At 41.2% G+C, this 22,014-nt stretch overlaps 1 protein-coding gene across 3 annotated transcripts in view; it reads right to left on the bottom strand.

The window, feature by feature from the left end:
• The window catches only part of ZNF516 (zinc finger protein 516), a 101,449-nt gene that overhangs the window by 49,389 nt on the left and 30,046 nt on the right, over positions 1-22,014 (bottom strand). For all 3 annotated transcript variants that reach the window (XM_041408146.1, XM_041408143.1, XM_041408144.1), the window contains exon 2: positions 7,931-9,949. In XM_041408146.1, coding sequence (XP_041264080.1) covers positions 7,931-9,827 — 1,897 coding nt within the window. In that variant the 5' untranslated portion in view covers positions 9,828-9,949. The remainder of the gene's footprint in view (positions 1-7,930; positions 9,950-22,014) is intronic.

Genomic DNA, 22,014 nt, shown 5'->3' with positions numbered 1-22,014 from the left:
TTGACTCCTGATCAAGGGCAAACTGTGAACCATAATGTTAAGAACCGCAAAAAGATTTAACATTAAAGACATTTATACAAGCCCCTTGTTAGCTGTCATTTACAGATCAGCAGAATCCCACTAAGCACAGTCGTGGAGCTACCAAAGTATTTGGGAATCAGATTAAAACACTACTGTCACAATTTTCATCGTCTGAATCTTGTTTCACTAGCTGGGGGGAGGCAATCCTCACTCACTGATCAGAAACTGCTTGAAAATAAAAGCACTACACAATGTAATCTTTTGACTATAAATGTCACAAAGCAGTATTTCACACGCTACAGTTTGATGTAACAGAAACATCCAGTACGAAGAATTACCAGAGATGCTAAACTGACGTTTACAAGGCAGCAAGGTCGGAGCAGGTGTCAAGAAGTGAGGGATATGTTACACCTGAGGTTCTATGCAGCAGGATTTCCAAGTGCACATCCCTCTATGCAGACATTTATCGTATTTACTAAGGAAGAGCTAAAAGGCCAGTATCAACACTGGAATCCCTGTGCAACTGACTTAAACATAAAGGGGTATTTTTGAATGCACAAACTGAAACCAAGATGGCCAAGACCTTTCCACAACCTTGGAAATATATATATTTTTTAAATGCTAGTGTATGGTAAGTGTGGAAGCCTGGGTAAACCTATCTCTCTCTTAGCATCTTGTACAATTTTTCTTCCAAGCTGAGCTGTGTTTTCGCTTATATCACAAAAGCACAGCTACAATAAACTGCCTAAATAATACTTCTATCTCACTTTGTCACTTGTAATTGTATATGGTAACCTGCAAAAAAGGAACACTAACAATTAAAGCTAAATACAGCAAAAGTATCTTTGACGCGCACAAAGTTCTTCTGCACTTAACACCCTCACTGAAATGTTTACAAGGAATAAAAGTAGTGCTACAGTTGGTCTAATAACTTCAAAATGCTGCTTAAGAAATTCTTTCTGAGCAGCAATAAAGGCAATCTCTGTCACGACAAGCCATTAATCTACTGAAGTATCCCAAGCTCAGCTGGCAATTCTTCATTCTGACTTGATCTGACTGTGTGTTATCTGCTCCTCATCACCATGCCTCATTTCAAGAGGAACTTGAATTTCTGTTTAACACTCTTGCTGACCACCCACATTATATGGGACTGAGTAAAACAGGCCTTGGTAATGCAGAGCAAAGTGTGGTAATCAGGAACACAGTGGAATTTACCTAAGATTCCTACAGGGCAATTGTTGCATGTTCCTTAGTCAGTATGATGTCAGGTTAATGGACAGCATTAAAGGGTACAGACTGCTTTATGCCAAAGCATTGCTGCCTGGTTCCAATCAAACACTTCCTGCATGGATTTGCTGAAGCATAGCTCCCACCACCATCCTAAAATACAGAAGGGGCAAGCAACTTCATGTGTGTGAGGTGCACCTGGCAAGGGAGGTTTCAACCACTTTTTAGATGTCCCATGGCTTTTCTCTCTTCCTCTCCTCTCAGTACACACTGCACTGTTCCTGGCTGCTAGAATTCTTCCTGCTATCCATTTTCTTGGGACAATCAGCATTATTTCTATTTTGTTCTGTCTCCTCAGTAGGAGGATCAACCCACAGTTAAAAACAAATAGAATCAAAAAATACTGCTGAGGGCAACACCATGGGAATGTGTATACTCATGCAGGAGATACCATCTGCAGTCCTGAGGACAGGAGTCCAAAGGGGAGCAAAAAGGTAATGAAGTGCTGCTGTGGAGATGGATATACACTGGTACTGGTCAAAAATGGTGGTTCAACCTGCAGTGTTTTGCAGAGAAACCTCAGATCATGAGAACGTACCACTCTCAGATCATGAGAAAGTACCACTTTTGCTAACATCCATCATGACTGAACTGTCATTACAGTCCATTACACTGGACTTGCATTACAGCAAGGCAGATAGGAAAGAGACATTTCTAAATGGCATTAGATGTGTTCAAACTAGGTAACAAACTAGGTAACAGACCTAGTAGAAATTTGCTTTAAGGAACAGCTGAATTCTGCTAAGCCCCAACCGACATCTAATGGATCTCTTACTGCTAGCACAGGGTCTTTGCCTCTGCCCAACTTCCCCTTTGATTCGAAGCATCAATTTGCTTGTAATTTCAAGTCCCAGAGTTTCACTGATCTCACTGGAGTTAAGAATCCAAACAATGAGTCAATGAGTTTGACTTATAAAGCTGAAAGGGTTTATATTCCAACAACCACCCCTCAGCAATGCCCAAATTAACTGGCGAACGTGTGAACAGCGTAACACTCTTATCTTCACAGTTCTGAGACGCTGTTCCTTCTTGAAACAGCCTTATTTCTTGGAAGCCTGGGGCAATAGTAACCAGTTGTCCAGCACTGAAACATTCTCCAGTTTGTTATATGCTCCTTCAGCAAACTAAATATGCTAAATAACTTAAACATACTTAAGACTGTACATATAGAACAAGATATCATTTGGTGTAAAACGCCCCAAGAGCCGTGTCCTTAGCAGCATGATATTGTGGGATTTACAGGAAGTGAGAGTCTGGCATGAGAAGCATCTGAAGTATAATTAATCAAGACATTTAATAAAAATGTTTGACTTTTACATAGTGGAGAGACCTCCCCTTGCACACAGAGAAACACTTTTTCATGTAAGAACAATGAAGTCCTGGTACTGGACACTGGCAGCTGTTCCATACACTCATGCTAGCAACAGAAAACATTTACTAGAACTAGCTCTGTTCTCTGGAATTACTATACATTTTTATTTTTATAATTTCATTTGCTTAGCTGTTTTATTCCTATTGTTGCTTTCCTCCCAAAAATTACAGCCTTGCTGCTTTACTAAAGTATTAAAATCAATTCTAAACAACTTTTACTTTTGAATGATTTTACATCAAAATACTTCTGAAAAGATGCACTTTTCAATAAAGTTCAAGTTTCTGGACTTATTATAATTCATATCTGAGCAAAACAAAGCCCAAATTTATGCTTCATGAATCTCCCCTACTCTTTTTCCTCAGAGCTTGCTAATGTTATGTTTCTATTCAAGCACTGCAGTTTATATATAGGATTTCCATGTAACAGGCCTGGGAAAAATGTTATGTGTTACATCCCCAAGACTATATAACCTGTCAGCAATTCATAGGCAGCTGTCTCTTCTTCAGTTTACTAAAAAAAAGATACTAAATCAGTCTCTGGCCATGCTCTTCTAAGAGTTTTTTGAAATGTAACAAACACAAAGAAAGAGGTCCAGACCTTCTGGTTTTCACATGGCAATGTTCTTGGAGTGACCCACCTGAGCACAGCACATCATGAGCCTTTACAGCTTCAGTGCAAGTCACCAGTGGTGGCACTGCTTTGGAGGGTCTGAACTCCAATGCCACTGCACACCTCTCTTCAGGCCCCCATCCCCCCTGAAACTTCATCACGGGGCTCAGCTCCCTTCACCCTGGTCCCTCTGCCTTCCCCCATTCTCCTTTCTCTCCACCCTGCACCTTACTCCCATCTCATCCCACTCCTTCACGGTACTCATGTTCTAAGCAGGTCCCACCACACTGCCAGTGATTCCTGAGGTAAACCAAGCACACACCACTGTTCTGTATTCACTGTTTTGACTTTTATTTGTATTCTGCACAGTCTTGTTTCCACCTCAGCCAGGTCACAAGCTTCTTGGGCTGAAAGCAGTACTGGTACAGCACCCAGCACAAGAGCCCTCCCTGGCAGTCAGCCCCTTCCTGCACTGCCCAGTGCAGTACAAACGTGTGTGCAATACAGGTGAAACAGTCTCTCCTTAAAGCATTTCAGAAAATCAGAGGAGTCCAACAGAAGGGAAAAAAGGCAGAGAGAAGGGACAGCAGTGGCAGGAGATAAAGGAAATAGAATACACAGGTTGGTTTTCTCTGGAAGCAGCATTCCAAGGCGATACATCCTCTCCTTTCCCTGATGTCCTTCCTTGACACAGCCATGCTAGAAGCAGCATTCCTCTCCATTATTCCTATATAACAGTCCTTTTCCTTTTTTTTTTCCTTTATTTTCTTTGTTTTTCCTTCCTAGATTAATTTTAACATTTACTTCCAACCCAGACTGACACATACATGCAAGAAGAAGTACCACCTGTATGGCACTTCCTCACTGGCTGGACTATCTCAGGTCTGTGCTTTTACTCCATGCTTGCCAAGAACCAAGAGGTATTGAAATTCTTTTCACTTCTTTTCCTCATCTTTCCACCTGCCAACAGCAGTCACAGCCTCAAAAATTATTCTTCCTTCTTCATTTCAGGACTGACATATAGCCTAATGTAACAAACCCAAACATCTTCACTGCTAAAACCACCATGGCAATGAAGGGGCTCATGCCTTAAAAATACTAACCAGTAAATTATTTTCATATATCTAAAACTACATTTTAGGTGAGAAGACAAAAGATTATAAAAACAGTGTTTTCCTTTCACTTTTATCAACACAAATATAATCCCTCACTACTCTCTCAGTCATATCTCTGAGGTTCTTTTCAGAGAAAAGTGAAAATCATTATAAAAACCCGGCCAAAAACCTCAAATTGAGGAAGAGGTGAGCAACAATCTACAGATGAATCACACAGCTTTGGATGCAACTCGGTGACCATTCAGGTACAGTTTTGCAAGTGGCTTGAATGATAAATAAAAATGAAGAATCATCTGGGGCAGGAATACCTCAAAAACATCCAAAGTCTGGTCTCAAGGAAGCAAAAGTGCTCTGAGCCACCTCTTCCCAGACAGCTGTCACACACAGCACAAATACTTCATGCATGATCTCTGTATGACAGGTATCACACAGTACACTATGTGTAGCTCTACAAAACTCCTATTTACCCTCCCTCCAACCAGATGAAGCACACTTTGTAGTTAGCCCAGCAGCTGATAAACTGGGTTTGCAACACTACACCCCAGCGCCTGAGAAATCATGATGTTACTGACAAAGGCAGCAGGGGCAAATTCCTGTTTAAAGGAGCGCCTGCCACGGATCCTCTCAACCCCAATTCTTGCTCTTCTCCCAGTGAGCCCTGTCAATAATCCCTGTTCCTGCCACCCTCAGCCCCTACACCTGCTGGCCCTAAGTGACCACAGAGGTGCCCTGCCAGCTTCCCTGCTGCAAGACCCCGTGTGTCAACAGCACTCCTCAGATTATTAAGAATTAAATTCACAAAGAAATACTTTCAGCTGAGTCAAGGCCACAGCCTTCAATACTTGGCAGTCTCAAGGGCCGTTTCTGACACAGGATAACACAGCAATGCATGAAAGGGAGAAACAGAGAATAAATATAGGAAAGTAAAAAAACAAAAAAAAAAACAAAAAAAAAAAAAACCCCAAAAAAACAAAAAAACAAACAAACAAAAAAAAACACTAAAAAAACCCCACCCAACAGATATTGTATAACCTTTTGAGTAGCACAAGATTTTCCTGATTACAGCCTGAGTGAAAATAATGATGTAGAAATAATTTCAGGAACAGGAACTGAGAGCCCTACTTGTCTGCCTCCACTGGGGAGGAAGCCTGTCCATGGGGCTGGTGTTCTATTCTTGATGGAAAATCTTCACCTGGAAGAGTAACTAAAAAAAGCTGCAGCAAAGGATAGCAAACTACATCAGTTCTAGGACAAAATGTGCTTCAAGGCCACACCAGAACACCTCATTTTTGCAGGCACATAGATGAGGACACAATCTGGCCCATATTCCATATACCTTAAGTTATTGTTCATAGGGGAGGGGGGAAAAAAACTCTTGAGTTACAGCAGAATCTGAAAAAGAATAAAATTAATATTACAGCTGCTGGACAGAAGAACTCCAGTTCCTTAGAACACAATACCAGGGCAGTGCCAATAAACCTCCATACCAAGAGTATACAATTGGGAAATTTTAGTCCTGAACATTTACCTATGAAAACTCCTTTTATACATAACAAAACAAATAAGCAAAAAAACCTTAAACCTTCTTTCAAATTAAAAAACTCTATAATTTGTAAAAAATGTTCCCTTTGTTAAGACAGTGATTTGAGTTAAATAACCTCTAGTAATAGGCAACATTTCTCTTGCACTGAAACATTTCTCATTAGCCAATTAAATACTTGATTAGCTCTTCAGCTGTGATGCTAGCAAATATAAAATGCAGCAGCCACCCTCCCAGCCCATGATTGCAAATATATCCCTTTTCCAAAACGTGCCTTTATTCAGGCCCATCAGTTTGCTGCTTCTTTACAGTTAAAGCAAACAATGATCAGTTTGGTACCCAAAGAAGTGAGTTTCCAGTTGCTGGCATCAGTTGAGCCAGTAACTTTAATTCCTATTAAAGAGCAAAGTGCTGTGTGACTAACTCTCTCCTTTCAGTCCTGCAGCAAGGGCTCAAAGCCTGAATTGAGGCAAGAAGCAGAACAGGGAAAGATATGAGACAACTCCTCCTGTTAGAAATAAAATATGGAGAGCATATAATAACAGTTTTCCTATTTGAACATCATAGGAAGAAGTGTTGCAGTGTTTTTAGCCCATGTCCAGAGAGATGGTTTTCCATCACAGCAGCTCTGATCGCAGCACTGTACGTTACACTGGTGAAACATGGCAGCCCCATCTAACTCTAGACAAAGCTGCAATTTTATCACCACACCTTGTGTCACCTGTACCAAAGTATCTCAGGTGGCAGCTGCTGGAACTTGCACACAAAGTAGGCATGTACCCAAAAAGAAATTTAAGTGTTCAAGAATCCAAGAGCACATGGGAAAGCCAAATTCTGAGTCTTTTAAATGTACAAGTAATTATACCGCAAATATTTAAGAATCTGTAGGAATCTAGCTTGTCACTAGACTTTCTGGACTTGTTTTTTTATGGAAAGGTGAAAAAGCAAAAAAAAAAAAAAAAAAAAAAAAAAATGTGTTCATGGATTAATTTGAATATATCCACCACTGCTTCAAAAGTTTATGAAAAACACAGTAATTCACATTTCTGGAAAATGTTGCTTTGTTGCTGTGGGGTCTGAAGCCAGGAGAAAAGGCAACATTATATAATATCTGAAAGAGCAAGGTAATTGAATAAACCCACTCTCTTCCACAATGGTGCAGATTACTTCATCCACGATGGTCTGGAAAATGAGTTTAACTCTATAGATAACTATGTTCTTTACAACAAAAGGAATGAAAATGAGAGGAAACCGTTTTTGTTCACCAAACAGAAAACAAACAAAAACCAGCAGAAGAGCTAGTAAGGAAAGAATGGTTAATCTCACATTTCTAAAAGGGTATTATAAACAAAGCATGGCGAACAACAAAAATAAAGGATTAAAAAAAAAGATACGAAAGTGCTTAATGGTGTTCTTTTAAATATTTACTTTGCTGCTATTTGGAGAATAATTTGTTCCATTTAGTAGCATTGGGCTCAAAGGACTGCTTTAATCCAGAGAGATTAATTATAGCCTTTGGAGTTATAAACACAATTTAGGAAGTGAAGCGGAGAAGAGGAGAGAGACTCCTCTCACGCTGGTGTTTTAACAAGTTTATGTGCTTTGGGGCTACGCTACACAGGCCACACTTGTACACTGCAGGCAGAACACTGCACAGGACACCCATGAATTGGGGAGAAACAGCCCCCAAGACATCCAGGGGGCTATCCTGAGTACCCTACAGTGTTGCTATAGGCAACTAAAATACTTCTCAGGTGTCCTTCATCAAAATACAAGTTCACTGGCACATTACAAAAACGTCATCTCACTTTTATTACCTGCACCAGAAAGGAGCTGCCACACTCAGACAAGCAGCAGACACGGAGTCTCTAAGACCTCTCACTCACATGCTTTCACGTATTTCTCCCTCTGGTCATCGCTGTGTCCCAGACCATGAGACACAGGGACCAACAACAATTACTAGGGCAAAGCTGGGACAGATCTTACCTAGCAAGGGATTGGCTGCTCCCTCCTCCGAGCTTTCCTCAGCCCCCTCCTCTCCCAAGCCAGAGGTGGCTGAGTCCTCCGGGGCAGATGCAGAGCCAGGAGTGCTGGGCCCGCTGACGGACCCCGAGTCCCCTTCCTCACTGCTGGAGCCGTAGCGGTCCGGCTGGGCGGCTGTCCCGCCCTCGCTGCAGCTCCTCCGCTCCTTGCGGTGCACCCGCGAGTGCAGCACCATTTGGTGGTAGGTGCGGAAGATCTTCCCGCACTCGAAGCACTCCGTGGACTTGTTCTGGGTGGCCCGCCGGCTCTGCCGCGAGGCAGGGCGATAGTCCAGATCCCCGGGGCCAAGCGGGCAGCTCTCCCCCGCTGGGACACTACCAGTTTTCTCCAGGCGCCCACTGGTGCAGCTCTTCTTCTTGGGGTTGCTGGGTGAGTCCTGGTCCCGCTTGCGCTTCTCCTGGTTGACAAGGATATACTCCCTCTTATCCTTGTCGTAAGTCACGTCTGCGTCTGCCAGGGCCTCATCCCATCCCACATACTTCACATACTCTGAGGGCTCCACTACTTTTCCTTTGGTGGCCAGCTGCCAAGCTTGGTAGCTACTGACCGGATCCAGCTCAGCTACTCTTTTCCCAGGCTGTCCTCTCGTAACTCTATCCAGCCCCACAGATGGCCGTAGATTGAGACACTGCAAGAAAAACTGCTTGGTTACCGAGGAGCTCAGGCTCCCATCAGTCAAGCCCTCAGCTTTATCCCCGGTGCTGCCCGGCTGCACACGGTAGTGAACAGCGTTATGCACTTTCAGGCTTTCCATATTTGTAAACAGATTTCCACACTTGGTGCAAACTTCATACAGAGATAGGCCGGTCACAATTGTCTCCTCTTGTATCACGTCATTGATAGTGGCAATCAGCTCCAAATCATTTTTTGGTTTGTTTTTGCTGCCAGACCTGGGGCCATGCGACTTCATGTGGTTTTTGAGAAACCAGGGCTCCTTGAATCTCCTGCCACAAATATGGCACCCGTGATCAAATGACCCCCTGTGCTTTTTCATGTGAGCTTTCAGGAACCAGGTTTGACTAAAGGTCTGACCACAGACTTCACACGGGAACTCGCCGACATTCAGCTCGCTCTTGCAGTTCTCGGTGTAGGTCTCCCCATTGGGGACCTGAGCTGTTATATGGTCTTTCTCTATGTGGTTTAACAGCGTCTCCTCCCTCAGGGTCATGTAGCTGCACAACCTGCACTTGAATGGTTTGTGCACCTGGTGAAGGTGCTGCTCCAGGTCCTTCTTCCTTTCGAATTTGTTTTTGCAGAAGGTGCACTGGTAAGAGGTCAGCTTGTCATCCTCCTCTGCTGATGCCATCTCTGTGACCTCCTTCTTGCTGCTTCTCAACAAGATCTTGCTGCTATCGAGCGGAGCGGTACCATTCAAGATCTTGTTGCAGGCAGACGTGCTTTTAGTGGGGCTGGTGCACCCGCCAAGGCCCTCCGAAACGCCCATCTCCCCCAGCTGTGCCTCTCCCATCTCTGCCTCGTGCCCCTGACTTAAAGTGCCTGTCCTGTGACTGCGGATGTGAATCTTCAAGTTGCCCTTTTGGGAAGCTCTGTGATCACAGTAAGGGCATTTGTAGGGCTTCTCACCTGTGTGCTTCCTCATGTGCTGCGACAGGGAGCTCTGAAAAGGGAAACTTTTACCGCATATGCAACAGCTGTGGCACATGGTCTTGTCAGCATCCACGTCATTCTTGCTTAGCTTGCCAGGGCTGGAAGATCTCCGTAACTCCATTTCTGCCTCTCTGCTACGATCCATCTGTATTACAGCAACAGGGGGTAAGCGGGGCAGGAGGACAAAAGCATGTCCGGCAGCAGAGGAGGGCTGGACCGCGTTCTCAATCATACGGTTCTGCAGGGAGGTGTTCTATTGCTTCATTCTCAGGGTAACATTTCTTTCAGCCACTCCACAGAGTCCACAGCACCAATTTATTTCTGTGTGCTTTGTAAGCAGAAGGCATAGATCACCTGAAACAAGAACAAAATCATACAAATGTACAGATTCTTAAATATATTCAAACCTGTTCATGTTTTGAATTCAACGGCTTCCATCACTCACTCCGCACTCAGAAGCACACCATATGACAATCTATTGCACCAAAAGGCAGTAGTTTCTCTTTTTGTTGATATTCTACACTTCAATGACAAGCATAATTACTAAAAAAGTAAAATCCATAAAAGAGCAAATACTCATTTCCATACACTGACATCAGTGTCTTGAACAAAGTGTAAACTTTAAAAATATTTTTTGTTTTAAAACCAGGCAGAAGTGGCTAAAAATACACCTTAAATGAGGAAAACATTTCTTGTGGGGGTTATTACACTTTAAATCTGTGGCTTTACCATCATGTGTAATTTCATGTAAAATACTTACTTGCCAAAGATAAAAGACTTTCCTAGAGATTTTAGTAAGTATCATATTGCTGCTGGCAACTGCATTACTTTGTGTCTCAGACAGCTCGGCTGTGCTTGAAGTGGCAGGCACAGAAAGGCGCAAAGGCTGAGGACGCGCACTACTTTGATTACAGAGCAAACAAGAATGCAGAGCCTGACAAAGCACTCATGAAAACTAGAAGTTATTTCCTGCTGGACAGTGAACTAAAAAGACCCTCCAAGTATAAATTTTAGTCTCAAACTAACAAAGTGATAATGTAGCTATCAAATTACCTCAAATGTGAGTGATTCATGTCAACATGACACATAGGAAATGACACCACCATCCACCTCAATGAAACAGAATTTTAACCGTAAACAAACAAACAAAACAAGAAAAAACTCTGATTAACAGAGCAGACCAATAAAAGTTTAAATATTTTTTTATCTCTTCATGAATAAATGCAAGGGCCAGTATCTTACTGCAAGATGAAACACACCAGCACGTTGTATGCAGCACAAAACAACGATCGTAATGCACATAGGCTATCTCTTTTCCAATTACTACACTGTAAAACAAAATCTTCCCCCCCTCATATCCTCATTAAGGACTACAAACACCACATGACTAGGATCAAAGGACACAGCATTCTCTAATGAAGAGAACTGATCTATTGCCACATTAAGAAAACATCAGCTTCTTAAAATGTAGCTAAAAATATGCAGAGCACTAATGAGACCATATATTCCCACATCCATCACTTGACATCTATGACTCAACAAAGAGCTACAGATCTACAGCTGCAAATTTTAAGATTTCTCACTGTATTCACCTATTCAATAGTAAATAAGCAGTCTAACCACATCACCAGCAGGAGCTAAACAAAAAGCAAGACTGTCGCAATGCTCATCTCAGTTACGGGCTACAGAAGAATTTCATTACATTTAATTTAATCTAGCCCTCTTATTTGCTACAAGACATTCATTTTTGGGCTGGATTTTCTGCATATCTAATATCCATTTTGCATGTCAGGGAGTTCTCAAACAGCATAAAACTCAAACTACCTTTTCCTCAGAGAACTGACAATAACATTTAAGGGATGAGTTATAAAAGCAATTTCATTTCTTGAATGAAGCATTTTTTAATTATTAAAAAAAACAGGTATCTAAAATTCAGAAGTCCATATGAGCAGGAAGTTTACAAACTACAGAATCTGAACTAATCTTTAAAATTAGTCATTTAAAAACAAACAGACACAGTCTCAGAAGAAACTTTCTGGCCGAATAAAGCATGTCAGCCACACAAATTGTGGCTGCACGAGAAGGTACAAACACACTACACAGAAAATGCAAATTTATATTGCCCATCAGTGGAAGAAAAAACTTAGAGTAAAATCTTATTTATCTGACTTACAACCTAAAATTGCCAAATAACAACCCATACTGTCTTATAATCAAAGAGTTTACCTAGAAGTCATTAAATCATAAAAAGAAACACCAGGATGAACTATTCTATGCTAATGCAAGCAACAGCTTCTTCTGAAATGTTCCACACCATTTCAGAAAAAAAAATATAAAGCTTTGGAAACAATTTTTTTCCATGTATTTTATACATTGTTTTCTACATTCTTAATTTTCTACAGCTTACACCAGTGAGGATATTGCTTCTATTAGCAGGCTGATTTTTTATACTAACAACTTTTTTTATTATTTTAAAATGTAGGGTCCATTTTAACTCAACTTTCTGCAGTGTTTCCTGTCTGAAAGTTCAAAAGAGCTTTAAGAGCCAAGCTTAGACATGAATGCTGTACACAGCAGTCCAAGTACATGTAGATCCAAAGCTTCAGAGTCCCTTTGTTTACTTGGCCACAGATTCCCTGGGCTTAGTCTTGACATATTTCACTTTAATTATTTATAGCATTTTCATTAATGAAACTTAGTTATGAAAATGAGGCTATGAAGAAAGCATTACTTATAAGAAGGGTATTAGCCACTCAGAGGAGATCCCCGTAGTCCTGTATTAAATTAGGCCTGAGGGGGAAAAATGTCAGACTTAAAAACTACTGAATAATTTTATTAATCTAAAATACTTAATGGAAGTGTTGCTGTCTTCACAAAAATAATCTGAGAATTTTTTTTGTCTTTATTCGTTAATCTTGCCCAATGTACTGCAATCTGTGACTCAGAAATTCGAATAAAGTATTCTTAGACTTGAATTATTTGAATTCCTGCACACACGTAAGACTCACAAAATTTCAAGTCTGATATTCCACAGACAAACTTCTAGGGGGATGAAGGGTGTTCGCCCAATCTGAGCATGCTTTACACAGTACATGGAGGTCAATTTTTGGCTTTGGTAAAAAATACAAACAACTCACTTCTCCCTCCTCATATCATCTGAGTGGCTACTTAGAAGTAATTCTTCCAGAGGGGTCTCTCTGCAGAACAGCAAAGCTGGTTCATCAAAAAGTTGTAAATAAAATTACAACTTTGGAAAAAAGCTTCAATTTAGAAGACTGGACATAGAAAATATGGGAAAAAACACCTGTAAAGAATCCTAACAACAGAAAATAACATTCTGTCTTAATAATTCTTACCTTGGGATTAAATACTAAACTTTGAAGATGGCACAATGGATGTAAGACAATTAGTAAATCAAACAACACGAGTCACTCTTTCATGAGAAGTAAAATTTTGCCATAGTTATCTTTGTTTCTTTTAGCATCACAGCTGACTGTGATGTGATCACAGCTGACTAAAAAAGGCTGTATTTTGAAATAATTTCAAATTTTAAAGTATTCTGAAATAATACTCTATCAGCATACACGGAATGCAGCTACCTCCAGCTACCCTTAGGCTACTGGAAGTGTTTCAGTGTTTCAGGTGATAACCAATAGCCCCTTCACTGCTTTGGTCCAAAGTCACCCTGCAGTCCCATAGCACTGGCTCATCACACAGAATCCACAGCAGAGTCACACCCAGCCTGCAGATTCCTCCCAGATTGTCACAGCACAGAAACCCCCACAGCAGAGAGGCAAGCCATAAGAAAACACAAGTGAATGTAAACCACAAATTAATATATAGTCTTTAAAAATATTGTGTGTGTCTCAGTGGCACTGCAGTGTATGCCAAATGCCATCCAGCTACTTGGGGGAGCTGTGATACACTAAGGGGCATAGGAATTAGAATCAGTTAATTTTTTTGAACTAGGAATCAGCAGTTCATGTAAGAAGCAGCTGGCCAGTATCCATGAGGCATTTTCAGCCACTCTAAAATACACTTATCATCACTGTTTACACATTAGTTTGGTATATAAAGCAAGATGGAAGAGAAAAATGAACAAAGACCCAAAACCAGGAGGGGTGGTGTGCTGAGAAATAAATGTCTTTGCACAGCCAAATATTTTAGTTATAAGGTTTCTTCCTGCACCATTGCCTCACTAGATTCTTTGACTTGACCCACATGGGAACAAATAAAAACAAACTTTGTTTTATTCCCTGGTGCCCCCAAAGAGAAAACAAGCTTTCCTACACACTTAAAGCAAGTACTTGTCAGAATCTACTCTATTTCAAACATTTAGGCATCAAAACTCCTTTGGTTTTTAAAACTAACTTGGACAGAATTGTCTCCTTTCAGAGAAAGCACATTTGACCAAAGTGACTTGCTCTCACCACAGAGCCCCAACATCTTTTCCATCACCATCCATGGCTTTCCCAGTGAGGCTGTGGCAGCCTGTCCCTGCTGACAGCTCAGCAGGTACCCTGCTGCACAGCTGCATCACCCTCACCACTTCTGCAAGACCTCAGTTAGCCTTGCAATGAAGCATGCCCAGAAGTACAGCGAAAGAGCACTCTGTGTAACATAGGAGCACTCTAAAATATATATTACTCTTCTCTTCATCCCACCCTCATACTCTGGAAGAGGACCAGGTATTGAGGACTGCCCACAGGTCCTCAAAGGAAAGACACAGCCTCCTAAGAACCTTTTGTGCCTCTTGGAAAACAATTAATAAAGAGAAATTGAAAACAAACAACACAGGAAAACTGGGGGGGAGAATAAACTAAGACAAAAAGAATTCAAAAGATACCACACTGGAAAAGTAATTGCAAATTCACTTCTTACATACAAATATGCTGTGCAGTGTAGACAGAGAAAAACATAGAAAATTATTCCGGTTTCAACACAGAACAAGCAAACTATGTATTTCTTTTCAATTTCTCCTCAATTAAATATGATTTTAAAAATCATATTGCATGATCTATAGTGGCAAGAAGGGAAAACTCTTCAGTAAGTAATAAAGAAGAAAATACAATTTGGGAAGCTACACAGAACTATTCAAACACCACACTGTATCTTTTAAAGCAAACTTCTTTCAGTCTGGGTGTATTTTAAGTTTAACCTGAAAAATAAATGCACTGGAGAAATAATCACTCTTCTAATCTCCAAGAGGTCTGAACATACACTGCAATCACTCCACCATGTCCCTCTGCCAAGAGCAACAAGGACTTTAAACAAAAAAAAAAAAAAAAAAAAAAAAAAAAAAAAAGAAACCTATGGGAGGCATGATCATGTTGAAAAATAATCTCACTGAAAAATTCCTTCTAGATGATGAAATGATAAGACATAGCATGTAAATATCAAGGTGAATTTGAGGAAGTTGTGTTTTTGAAGAACAGCAGGCTGGAGAGAGGCTCTCCTCAGGTTGCCTCAGAGCCAAACAGGCTGTGCCATTCAGGGCAAAGATGCCAGAGGAGAGCAAAGCGCAGGAGGAGAGGGGACAAAAGACAGAACGTGGTACAGGTGCCCCACCAGCCCTGGAGCTCAGTGAGCCACAGAGACCTTTCTCCCCGTCCTTGTCTTCTCCCTATGCTACAGACTCTGTCCTCCACACACACCAGCCCTGCTCTACCTGCACGTCCTCCTCCTCCTCCTCACTTTGTGAGGGGACATGGCTTCTTCTGAACAGCCACATCCCACGGGGCTCATCAGTCCATCACCCTGATTAAAGGCTCAATCCTGCCATCCTTATCTACACACCAGTCCTACCCAAATGCCTCTCATAGCCCACATCACCAGACTATGGACCACAGACTACACCAGAGCGCAGAAGAACAAGCTTATCTTTAAACAGTAAGCCTGTAGCTGAATTTGCAGGAAATTCTGGCATTTTGCAGCCTACAAAGGTAAAGGCAGCATAGTTCTAAATGGATTTTTTGAGAGGAATCCAAACTAACCCAGTAAAAACCTACCCAAAAATCCCAAGCCAGTTGCAGAAGACTGGCAAATTTTCCAAATGTATTCAGTTATCAGAAGTAGCAATCTGGACAACAGACCTCCTGAAGTCTGTTAAAGCCTGCCAAAATTGACACAGAACTGAAAAATAAAAAGCTTCTGGAAAAACAAACAAGAAATTTCTATTAATCTATTTCCACTCAGGCTTTTAAAATCCTCAGGCAGCATTTTGCAAAACGTTTTTTGTTTAATTATTTTCAACCACCCTTCCCCTGCAGCTGGTGAAGCTCTTCCCATTTGCAAAGTTTGCTGTCTGAACCCTGAGATATTATTTTGAGCTTCTCCAAATACATCATGTGTTTTTGTGTCTTTCTCCCTCCATGAGCTAATGACATTTTGCAGCAGGCTTCCGAGCAGCAGCCAGGAAAGCAGAGTCAGGCCTTTCCCAACTGGTGCCGCGCCCTTAGCAGAGGAAGGAATCCATGAAATAAAGGTAAAAACACTAATGCTGAAGAAGCTGGAGGTACAAGTTTACAACGAGGCGATCGCTCTCAAAATGAAGTCAACAAAACCTCTGCAACCCAGATTTTTTTGTGGGTCCTCAGGAATCAGTTCAGGAGCAAAGCTGGGGGTGGGGGGGAAGTTTGTTTTCACACTGCTACAGGGTATGTTGAGAAACACAGAGCTGTCACCCACTCAGTACATACTTTGTGTTTTAGTGTACTGTGCGTGTTTGTCTTCTGAGAGACAAAGAAATGTACTTTACTAGTTACACTGTAGTATTCTAAGCAATGAATTGAAATGTATCATTAACATCCAGGACAAGCTTTATCTTGCTACCAAAAACAAAGGGACCATTCTTTGAACAAATTGAGGGGGAAAATCCCATAATGACAATGAAGAGTTCCTCTCCCTAAAAACTGTGCTGCACAAGAGTAACAATTACGGGCTTATATTCTACAGACTGAGGTTGCGAATGGCTGCATGAAGCGATGCATTCACTATTGGGAGAGTAAGTACCATTGATGACAAGGCCTTGGGGCTTCTGCTGTTCACAGACCAATCAATAATCCATTATGAACAAACTACATTTCCCCCTAATATGAAGAAATGAATAAAATGGAACCACTAACACTAGTACTTTCATGGAAAAAAGCCCAACAATGCAGAAATCACAAAATGCCATCACAAGACTTAAAACTATTGGTGATGTCTAACACTGACAGAACTACCCACAATAATCCTTTATTTTACAGCAGTTGCTGGAGACCATTACATTATATTTAAAAAAAAAAAAAAAAAAAAAAAAAAAAGCTTATATTAACAGCAAGATTTTTTTCAAGGCTACTTATTCTGGCTGCAGGACAAAACATAAAGCAACATTAATCTTTCAAGGCAAGGAGGAGAAAATGAACTAACTTCACCCAAACATCTACCAGCTTGATTCAAACTATTTTCTAATGCAACATAAATAAGAACTTCTAATTAGAAATAACCGTCCAAATGTGACTGGTCAACCATAACAAGACTTTATTGCAGCAGCTGCGCTACCATCCAGACATGAGGCCCTGAAACTGTTGTTCTCCCATTGTCATTGTCAGATGCTACAATACAATCAAGAGAGGATCCATTTAAATAGCACAACCACAGCAAACCTTTGCATCCTGAGCCCAGTTTCTACCCAGACCTCTCAGCACAGCACCAGAAAGCAGAAGATAAAAGCTCTCCTGAAAACTTACAGATAAATAAATTCAAAAAACCAGAAAGTTACTTATTTTTTGATGGGTAACAGTAAATCAGACCCAAAGGAAACACCTAGACTGATACTAGTAATGCAAAAGGCAGCCTATGTCCTTTTTTTGAAATGTAAAGACTTAGTAGTTAAAGTTGACCCTGCAGGGTGGGGGGCTAGCGGGAATGAATGCACAATGTGATTATTGATCAGCCCTAGAAAAGCCAAGAACTGCACCAGTGCAGATGTGATTTTTCTTTTCCTAGGGTCATTACTGATATATATTGGCAAGTCAAAAGCTCTTATTTTGACATGCTGTAACAGTATCATTAATTCTGAAAATAAGCAGCAACTTAGGTTCAAAAAAAAAGAAAAAAAGAAAAAAAAAAAACCTTAAAACCCCAATGACAACAACAAAAAAACCCTCAATTTCACTTCAGCATAACAGTAATGCTATTTGGCCACACCCACCAAGGGAGTTACTTTAGTGGCTTATTATTCCCAAAACCTAACATTTAGAAGTTGAAGAAACATTTACAGTTCTAATAGTTTCAAATAAAAAAGTAAGTCAGTTACAAGCAAAGTCACCTCAATCCTGTGCATTACCTCCTTATTCAAATCGATGGCATTGATGCTGTCTATTCATGCATGTCTATGGAGATGCATATACATATGGGCAGCACAGTATTTTCCCAGCATCCAACAGTGCTTTTATATTTAATGATCTTGTTAGGGTTTCCACTGTAGACCAATTTACACGGAGTTGTAACATGGCCATTTTAATCTTCAGTGTGGGGGCTGGTTTCAAACTGTATGGGCGGGGTATTTTTCTGTTAATATGCTCTGTTCCAAGCTCAGCTTCTATCCTACAACAGCAAAAAATGTACAAGTACCTATTTTTATCTGCAGTGTCATGACAAGGACATCCTTAGGTTTTTTGCAATTTTTACATTATCAGTATAGAAGAACAGGGACTGGATCATCAGCTGGCAGAAAACGCAGGAGTGCAGTACATGGCACACACAGACACACACCCACCCCTTCTTGCTGCCTCTTTCGTTTGCCCCATCAATGCAAGCTACACACAAACCACATCCTCAGCTGCCGTAAGTGCACACAATGCCATGAAATCAATTTGTATCAATTCAGAAGCTGCACCGCTAACTAAAACTGGAATGCTTTTGTGCTGTGTACATCAAGATCTGAATGCAAGAAAAACATGAGCATAATTGAAGGTAAACGTTTTGAATTGTTGATTTCCTACCCAGCAAATTTACACGAAGAAACCTTGCCCTAAGTGCCCACCCAAATTCCACTGTCACAACTAACAATTGCACCAGTAAGGAACAAACTTCAGTGCTTTAGTAGATTCATGCACCACTCTAACCTGTCCACAGCAGACCTCAAATCAAAGGTTTGGTATACATACAGCAAAAAGCTGCATGTTTAATACCAAACAAGTTTACTAGCTATAGACATGTGTTCACCAGGTCAGTGAAAGGTAAATATTATTTCTATGGGCCACTGCTGCAAGATAAGCTGTGTGAAGAATTAAGAAATTCAAGGTAATAAATTAATTTCACTTATACTTAATATATCCTACTGCTCAAACTGCAACAGTAAAATCATTACCTTATAAATAGAAGCGTTGCCAAGTGTTAACCTCTTAACAGACTGAGAATTGCAGCACTGTGCTTTGATTAACTACTAATGTCTTACTGTAACAAAAATTATTTCTGAAGTAACACCACCAATTTGTTTGCTTACTTCTGTCCCCTCCACATTATTATAAAGGAATTATAAAGCAGTGAAAAAAATCAAAAAGAGTGCACAGAAAAAAAAAAAATTGGGGGAAGGAGAGAAGGAGCGGGACAGAAAGGGCCTTGAAGGGAAAGGGAGAGGAACTGTGCCCTGAAATACAAGAACAAATAATCATATGCAATAAACCATAAAAGCATTCTGTTAAACATTACCTTCTGAAACAGCACTGAGAAGCAACACAAAATTCACAAAACACATAGCTGGCAAAACCTCATTTGCAGATACTGGGCTACATTTTTTTTAATTTGTGTGTGTAGAGATATGTATGGGTATGTGTGTGTATATATAAAGTATTTCACTGTAAGCTCTTGTAAAGCACAAACAGCATGGACAAGCACTATTTTAGGAAGCTCTTTTAAACTTCTTAAGAACTTAAGCAGGTAATTCATTAAGACATTCAATCACAGTTTTTCCATTCTCTGCAACATTTCTGAATGTCAAGCATGCAGACTATGCCCAGGCCCAGACGAAGACACTGCACTTCAGAGATCCCTCACCACCCAAGCTGAAGGTTGCCCTACACCAGCTGAAACTCCGGACCTACTGTGCTGCTTAGATCACACACACCTTTGGCTCCATGACTCCACCAGTCCCAAACTGGCAGAGGACAGTTTGTGGATAGCCAGTGCCTTAGAAATACCTTCATTTCACCTTCTTCACACTGAAGTACACAGTACCCCCAAAGATCAGTCCATCCACAAGTGTAATTTGCCATGATGAGTTTATCTTACACATAGCAGTAAGATGGACGACTGCTAGAAGTTTAAAAGAAGGATCAAAAGTTCCTCAGTTTGCCAGTAGTTTTAAAGATGAGATGTCAGCTGTTGCTTCATTATTCCAGCAGTTAATGTTAGAGTTTTCTGCAGTTACCATCATTAAAAGCCATTTCCATTTCTCCATTTATCACATACGTGAAAAATCCAACTTCGAAATACACTGAATCTTGTACTGGCCTGTCCCTGCCAGCACAGAAAACAAACCATACCCAGTACAATAAAAGTGGCATAGCCATAAAACATGAGTTAATTTGCACAGTGAAGTAACTACTTTTCTCCTCTTTTCATTGATTTACTTTTTAAACACAAAGGAAAGAAAAGAATAGTCTGGTATCTCAAATTAATACAAAGCACAAGATAACTTCTTCTGGATTTCAAACCTTCCAGTCAGGAGAAAAGAAACTAAACCTGAAATCAAATCTTTCAGCTGTTTGTTGATCTGCCTTATTTTAGTATAAAATGCTGAACTATCTCTGTGGAACATCGCTGCCGTGTGTCACCTAAAAGAGACAAACATCCCATCCACTCCTTATAAATGCAATTTCAAAGCGTATTTTACCAGCCCTGTCAACTTTGCTCTCATAACAGCACAATGAAAAGCATGCTTCAGAATTTGGCAGGTCAGGACATTGTGGAATCACAAGATGAGCCCCGATAACTCTGTTCAGAACTACTCCGTACATGTACTTCTCCTCTCCTTGCAATTTAATCAAAGATTTGGAACCTTTGGGCCAGTCCTTCACCTGCAGTGTACAAGGCACTTTCACAGAACTTCAAAGATAGACAGAAATTTACCCAAAAGCAGAAAATTATTCTGTGTTAGATCATCTGTGAAAAAGAAGGGCCTGGGTGGACATCTCCAAAACCATTCCTGAGCTTACTGCTCACCTTTAGTACAGGAAGGTAGAGTTAAGAGCATAAAAAAAGCAAAGGAAAAAACCCCACCCTTACTTAGACACTCTGGTAACATCCTCAACACGCAAGTGCTGAGCAACTACTTCAAAACAAACCAAAACCTCTGAAATTATCACTCACAGGATAGCAAGCAAGCAAGCCTGCAATGAAGAAAGGTCTGATGGCACAGGCTGTTGCTGGTTTATTTATTTTTCCATACACCACTACTATAACTTGCAAGACAAATCTATCAACTGGTAAGAAAAACATGAATTACATACACCGAGAACACCAATCTGTTTGCATCACAAAATATTAGTTAGACTTTATTACTGCTTTCAAAAAATGAGTGTATGCATACCACATGCACAGACCAGCACCGTCTCCTCTCACCACTCTTCACAACAGAGACCTCAACATGCCACCATCGCCACATGCGTCACTGCACTTTCCACCACAGCCCATGTCCCTGCCCATCCCACACCACTTCTGTGGCACTGCTGCCCTCTGACCTGGCTCCACCCCACCACTGTCACCACCATGCCTCCTACCCCCAGCTATCCACACACCCTGCCTGCCCGTCAGATTCCTCCTGGACCACCTGAGGCCAGCTGCCAGGCTCACATTCCTTCCTGGCCACCGCCATCCCGCAGATGTACTTTAAAGGCGATGTCTTTTCCCCACTCTTTCCCGTCTGTCTGCCTGCCCTCCAGCCCTTTCTCAGTTGTCCCCAACACTTCTGCTTTTTCCAGGAGCACTTTCACTTCCTTGTGTCTCCCAAACCTGTTTGAGCCCTTCATGACTAATTCTTCCATTTGGGTTCTCCCTCATTAACACAGGCTCAGTCCCTGCTCACTGGCCTGTTTGCCAGGACATTCCAGCACACATTCACATGGCTCCTCCTTGCCCCTTCTGTCCTCTTCCCCAGAAGATGCCCACTCTTCAGGCTTTTACATCCTCAGTTACAACAGAAGTATCTCCAGCCTGCAAGCCTGTAACTTGTCCCCCTCTGTCTGTTCAGTAACTGCTGCTGTCCCAAAAATCAAAGGATGCCAACACCCAAATGCCTTGCCTGTGAGGTTCAAGCGCCATTCTTCTTCAAGGACCTACAAAGTTCCACCCTACTCTCTTTTGTGTGGGCAGTGACTCACCCTCCCTAATACAGCTTTTATATCTGTTTCCCACTTACAACCTTGTGTTCTGAC

The sequence above is a fragment of the Onychostruthus taczanowskii genome, unplaced genomic scaffold, assembly GCF_017590055.1.
Source record: "Onychostruthus taczanowskii isolate IOZ18803 unplaced genomic scaffold, ASM1759005v1 scaffold29, whole genome shotgun sequence".
In the NCBI taxonomy this organism is placed as follows: Eukaryota; Metazoa; Chordata; class Aves; order Passeriformes; family Passeridae; genus Onychostruthus; species Onychostruthus taczanowskii.
The sequence above is the reverse complement of the archived record's forward strand: the minus strand, read 5'-3'. Positions and strand labels throughout refer to the sequence as shown.